We start from the raw sequence: 6,426 nt of genomic DNA, 5'->3' as shown, positions 1-6,426 counted from the left end.
AAAAAAAAAAAAAGTTTAAGAACTAGGCATAACAGCACATGTCTATAGTCTTAGCTTCTCCAGAGGTTGAGGCAGGAGGATCAGTTGAGCTCATGAGTTTAAGACAAGCCAAGGCAATATAGTGAAACCTTATGAAACCCTTTACCTAAAGAAACAAAAGGTTCAAACAGTTACACAAACCAAAAAGAGGACAATGAAAAGCCACAGTACTTTGAATTGAAAAATAAATGGTATTAAAGGACACTGACTACTGTTTTCAAATAAGAATTCAGAGTTTTGATTTTCTAACTGAGCTGGTGCCATATGCCTATGAATCCTAGCACCCGGAATGCTGAGGCAGGAGGAATTATGGATTCAAGGTCAACCAATGTTACATAATGAGTATGAAGTCTGCTTGGACCATATAGTGAAACCTGTCTCGGGGGTAAGTGGGGGTGGTTCGGAGAGATAGATAGAGATGGGGGGGGCAGATAGAGAAGGAGAGAGAGAATAAGAAGGAGGAACAAGGGGAAAAGAGAGAACTCATATTTAATATATGGATGCACATTACACAAAAGAATAGAAGTTAATTAACTAAGGATCCCATCTTAGGATCTGAAAGACTATAAATATACTTATTTCACAGCAACTACCATGTTAACAAAAGGTAAATTCTAGAAACTAGTATTATACAGTGTTATTTTAAAACTGCTTTATTGCAATTTGGGTAATAAGTCATCAGGGCTGCCAATGCAGTGGAGGCTATAGCACCAATGCTCTGCAAACATCACAAGCTTTTAATTCATATACAGAAAGCAGCAGCAGAAAAAGAAAACACAAGCAGGGTTGCAGCGGGATATTTTATAGGCTATGACTACTTCCTCAGAAGACGCATGCCAAACCCTTAGCTACTGAGGACATAGATCTTTCCAGGTTACCCTTGACTGCATTCTTCTTACATGTCCATCCTCAGTGATGCAGCATGAATGAGGTGGTTGGTTATCTGTCTCTTTAATCCCCAACCACGCCAAGCAATCTCTACTGTCAAAGGAAAACTTACCTCTGCAAAATGAGTCGCTGTGCTATTGTCTGTCCGGCTTCCACCACCACCTAAAAAACTAAAGAGAAAAGTAATGGTGGTGACTCTATCCCAGGGATGAGCTCCCTCCCTTCCCAGAAGCTAAATATAGGACAGGCCAAATGAGAACAGCGCTCAATGGGGAAAATCACTCATCGCAACAGGACACCTGCCAGAGACACCGCATCTGTAAGGTATCTTAATAAGTACAACGGTAAGAAAGGCAAAAAAAAACTGGCATACCAAACAACAAAATCAAGTGATTTTCAAATGAATGAAAGCTACATCAAATGAGAACTTAGAGAGAGGGTCACTGCACAGAAAGAAAGGGTCAACTCAATTCAAAGTTAGCCTAGCAAAGAAAGAAAAGTAAATATGTATCTTCAAAGAGTCTAAGAAAACAAAAATATTTCAGCATGAAACCATTTAACCAGATAGATGATCAAGACAACTGAGTTTAGTATCTTCTGGAATTACTAAATGTATACTATAAAGGGTCTGGTCTAGATTCGCAGATTAGAAAGAATTCAGTACCTATTTCTTCTTTGAATAGGTTATCCTGTTCTTAGATTATCCTACCCAGCCTTCAGGGCTACCTCATCCGTGAACTGTTTCTGACCTCACCAACCGAGTATGACTCCTCCACATCCCTCTGCACTGACTCTGGTTCTAAGTTCTACCTGGCATTACTAATAGCTAGGATTTGCCTCAACCATCTCAACCCTTTGATCCTTTCATAAATATAAACCGAAAGACCAAAAACTGTATTTTATAATTAATACTTCACATATATACATTTATTATTTGTCAGATGTCAACTTTGAAAACCTTGTGATGGCATTTCCTATACTTGTAACTGCAAAATAAAAGTTGCTGAATTAATAGCATATGATTAATTGATAAAATACCTCTTTTCAAGGACCCAGAAGAACAGAAAGAAATTAAATCCCGCGACCCATATGAAATTTGCAGAGAAGAAACTGGCTAGCACTTTTTAACAGGGAGGAAGAACTGAGCCACAAAAACCTGCTAGAAAGCTCTTCCAACAACAAACACAAGCATGCATCCTAATCATAACCCTTCTAACGACTGGAAGCTACCCTCATCCTCAGAATCACAGTACTGCTCCAGACACTACAGTGAGCTCACTGAGGAAACAGACACACCCTAGTTAATCTAAAACCAAAGCAAATAGTGTTCTTTCTGTACTTGTCTCAAGCCTTGGTCTGATGAGAAACCATCCGAAACTTGTGTTTGTTTAAGAGGTTAAAAATAGTTTTTAAAAAATTATTTTAGGGACTGGAGAGATGGCTCAGCGGTTAAGAGCACTGACCACTCTTCCAGAGGTCCTGAGTTCAAATCCCAGCAACCACATGGTGGCTCACAACCATCCATAATGAAATCTGATGCCCTCTTCTGGTGCGTCTCAAGACAGCTACAGTGTACTTACATATAATAAATAAATAAATAAATCTTTAAAAAAATTTATTTTAGTTATGCAACACCTATACCAAATAAATAATTGAACTACTAGATTCCATAATGCATGGCTGTATAGATATTTTATTGCCCAACCCTAACAGACTTCTGTTTGTGTAGCCAGTCTATTAGTCTATGTCTTTTCATTGGGGAATTAAGTCCATTGATGTTAAGAGAAATTAAAGAAAAGTAATTGCTTCCTGTTATTTTTGTTGTTAAAGTTGGGATTTTGTACTTGGGGCTGTCTTCTTTTACGTTTGTTAAAGGATTACTTTCTTGGTTTTTCTAGGATGGAGTTTCCGTCCTTGTGTTGATGCTTTTCCTTTATTATCCTTTGAAGGGCTGGATTCGTGGATAGTTATTGTGTGAATTTGGTTTTGTCATGGAATACTTTGGTTTCTCCATCTATGGTAATTGAGANTTTTGCTGGGTATAGTAGCCTGGGCTGGCATTTGTGTTCTCTTAGGGTCTGTATCACATCTGTCCAGGATCTTCTGGCTTTCATAGTCTCTGGTGAGAAGTCTGGTGTAATTCTAATAGGCCTGCCTTTATATGTTACTTGGCACTTTTCCCTTGCTGCTTTTAATATTCTATCTTTATGTAGTACATTTGTTGATCTGGTTATTATGTGTCGGGAGGAATTTCTTTTCTGGTCCAGTCTATTTGGAGTTCTGTAGGTTTCTTTTATGTTCATGGGCATCTCATTCTTTAGGTTCGGGAAGTTTTCTTCTATAATTTTGTTGAAGATATTTGCTTGCCCTTTAAGTTGAAATTCTTCATTCTCAACTACTCCTATTATCCAAAGGTTTGGTCTTCTCATTGTGTCCCTAACAGACTTCTAAGGATCATCTTTCCTAGGTTGTGTGGTTGTTGGTAGAGGTGGTGGTGGTGGTGGTGGTGGTGGTGGTGGTTGTGGTGGTGGTGGTGGTGGTGGTAGTGGTATGTGTCTTGTTTTTGAGACGTGGTCTGACCTCATAGTTCAAACTGACCCTGAACTCACTATGTAGCCCAAACTAGCTCTTCTGCACCTTAAGAGTAAAAGAACTAAGCATAGAGAAGACATAATAAAAACAACAATTTTCTAATAAATTCTACAAAAATTAAGAAAATTTACAAGATGTCCTCTAGCATGTGTGGCAGCAGGTGGGGCCCACTATCTTATATTTATATTTCTGGTACTGTGGTTGAGCCTAGAGTTTCATACAAAATAGACAAACATGTCTACCACTGAGCTACACTTTCTCTTTTTATTTTTTCTCTAGAGACCAGATCTGAGTGCCCAGGCTGACCTGAGAACTTTACAACCCAGGCAAGCCTCATGATCCTATCTATACTCATCCTGCTTCCACTTCTGAGTAACTAGAATTTCTGGCTTGCAATATCAGGCTCAGCTTCAATAAATTTTTAGTATTCACTATTAATCACTGCAATTGCTAAGTACTAAAGTCAGCAAATACTTACAAATTTTATAAAAGGGAATAATAATTCATTGCCTGTAAGACTCTGAATCTAAGAATAAGATTTCTTTCCTCTTTAAAAACACTGACTTCACCAGGCACTGGTGGCATACACCTTTAGTCCCAGCACTCCAGAGGCAAGGGCGAGCAAGTCTCTTTGAGTTTGAGGCCTGACTGATCCACAGAGTAAGTTCCAGGATAGTCAGGTTTTGGGAGGGGGGGATCGTCTCAAAAAAAGAAAACAACAAGAAAAACTCCACTGACTTCATTTAAAACTCACAATATTTACTCTCCAATAGTTGCCACCACTAGCATCTATGCAGGACAGTCTTTGACCTATTCAGGCACAAATATAAGAGTTGAGTAAAAATAGAATCCACAGAGTTCATAGTAACCTGCCAAAAAAGTATCCAGATTCTAGCTAGTTATTATAGCCAGGTATAACTGCACTTTGTCTAAGAGTTCTGTATGTCTAGGAGACTATCCATTAGTCACTCCCCGATACCCAGTACACTCTTTATTCAACACATGCAGAGCATAGAGCTTAAGTATTTGAAGCAATTATAACAACACAAAAAATCCCAAGTTAGCATGCTATCTACACACTACTAATTTTGCTGTCATGCTAATCTTACAGGCATAATACTGGCATTGTTATTTAAAGCCAAAACTGTTATACCAACATTCAAGTGTTTGTACCAAACTAGATCCCATGCCACATATTGCCCCAGAAGCTTCAACTCATTTACACATATAATCATCAACAGTTAGAACAGTAAAACTAACAGTACATACTTTAAAATGTGTAGTTTTTCCTGGTTGTGGAAGAGACCTTCAACTTTAGATTCTGCCAACAGCAATGTAAAGGAATTATGAACTGGCATAAAGCTCCAAAGTCACTCCAAGATTCATTGTAAGCAGTTTATATTTTGTCAAATTGTCAAATGCTAGAATTAAGTTACTACAGTTTTACTCATAAAAAAAGAAATATATTTCCTCTTTTTACCTTTACCAAAGCCAAGAAAACAAACCCAAATACTCCTATTACAGCAGCAAGGCGGCAGTCTGACAACAGTGATCTTCACCTGAACCAGGGGCCTGTGGCTTCTCAAGGCAAAGCAACGACTCAGTTTCCTGGGCCAGAGTATACTGTTTGCCTTGTTAGCGTCCTTATCAGAAGTCACTCCATAGCCCACCAAATATGTGCATCAGCAATTAAACTTCCAGCAACAAAGTAGTCACTAAGAATTAATTAGTAATCCAAGAGGACCACCAAGGAAGCAAACAAAAACTTAATAAGTATCCTTTGATATGGCTACAGAGGTTTTCTAGATGAGGTGGATAAAATCATATCATCACATTGATTTCCAAATTTTCTTTCCTTTCCTGTTCTCTTCTCCGTGTGTGTGTGTGTGTGTGTGTGTGTGTGTGTGTGTGTGTGTGTGTGTGTCTACTCAGAGGAGAGGGTAAGCTACAAAACAAATCCCTTCTATTCCACTCAGTCAACACTAAGGGAAAAACAGTTTCAATACTAGAAAGTTTGGTTTATCCATAAGCTTATACAATACCTGGAATCATCTGTCACTTCCTCAATAAAGCCTGAGTCACATCTGGGACATATATATTCCTATAAAAGAAAAGAATAAGTAAATAGACGTTTTTCATTTCATTAGGAATCCAAGCATGTGGCTTTAGAATATTATGAAGCACAAAAGCTGATGATCAGTTAACAAGATGACCCAGAAGGTAAAGGAACTTTGCTGCCTGCCTGATGATCTGAGTTTGATCCCTAGGACCCACACAGCAGAAAAGAACAGACTTCCTGCAAATTGTTCTCTGACCTCCATACTTGTGTCATTTCATGCACATACCTACACACACAATAAATAAACAAAAATGTAATTAAAAACTTTAAATATTTTTAGATGTATTTATTTATGTTTATAGGTATTTTGTTCGTACATGTGTCTGTGCACCAAGCGTGTGTCTAATGCCCATGGAGGTCTGAAGAGGACAGTGAATCCTCTGGAACTGGAGTTACTGATGGTTGTGAACCATATAGGTGCTACACACTGAACCCAGGCCCTTGCAAGAGCAACATTATTAACCATTGGGCCATCTCTCCAGCCCCATTTAAAAAAAAAAAAATTAAAGCTGGTTTTGAACTGTACGTACTCGCCAGGCAATGGTGGCACACACCTTTGATCCCAGCATTCAGGAGGCAGAGGCAGATGGCTCTCTGAGTTTGAGGCCAGCCTAGTTTCCAGAGTGAGTTCCATGAAAACCAGGGCTGCACAGAGAAACATATCTTGAATAACAAAATGAAATGAACAAGAAAGAAAGAAAGAAAGAAAGAAAGAAAGAAAGAAAGAAAGAAAGAAAGAAAGAAAGAAAGAAAGAAAAGAAAGAGGGAGGAGAGGGAGAAAGGAGAGG

At 38.5% G+C, this 6,426-nt stretch overlaps 1 protein-coding gene across 2 annotated transcripts in view; it reads right to left on the bottom strand.

The window, feature by feature from the left end:
* Positions 1-6,426, bottom strand: part of Rnf115 (ring finger protein 115) — a 60,498-nt gene that overhangs the window by 26,805 nt on the left and 27,267 nt on the right. Inside the window, exons 2-4 of one of the 2 annotated variants that reach the window (XM_029537518.1) lie at positions 5,562-5,620; positions 4,789-4,840; positions 1,040-1,097 (exon numbers count right to left, since the gene is read on the bottom strand). In XM_029537518.1, coding sequence (XP_029393378.1) covers positions 1,040-1,097; positions 4,789-4,840; positions 5,562-5,571 — 120 coding nt within the window. In that variant the 5' untranslated portion in view covers positions 5,572-5,620. The remainder of the gene's footprint in view (positions 1-1,039; positions 1,098-4,788; positions 4,841-5,561; positions 5,621-6,426) is intronic. The other variant, XM_021195848.2, reaches the window with a different exon arrangement.

This window comes from Mus pahari, chromosome 4, assembly GCF_900095145.1.
Source record: "Mus pahari chromosome 4, PAHARI_EIJ_v1.1, whole genome shotgun sequence".
Classification (NCBI taxonomy): Eukaryota; Metazoa; Chordata; class Mammalia; order Rodentia; family Muridae; genus Mus; species Mus pahari.
This window is presented reverse-complemented; position numbering and strand designations above follow the sequence as displayed.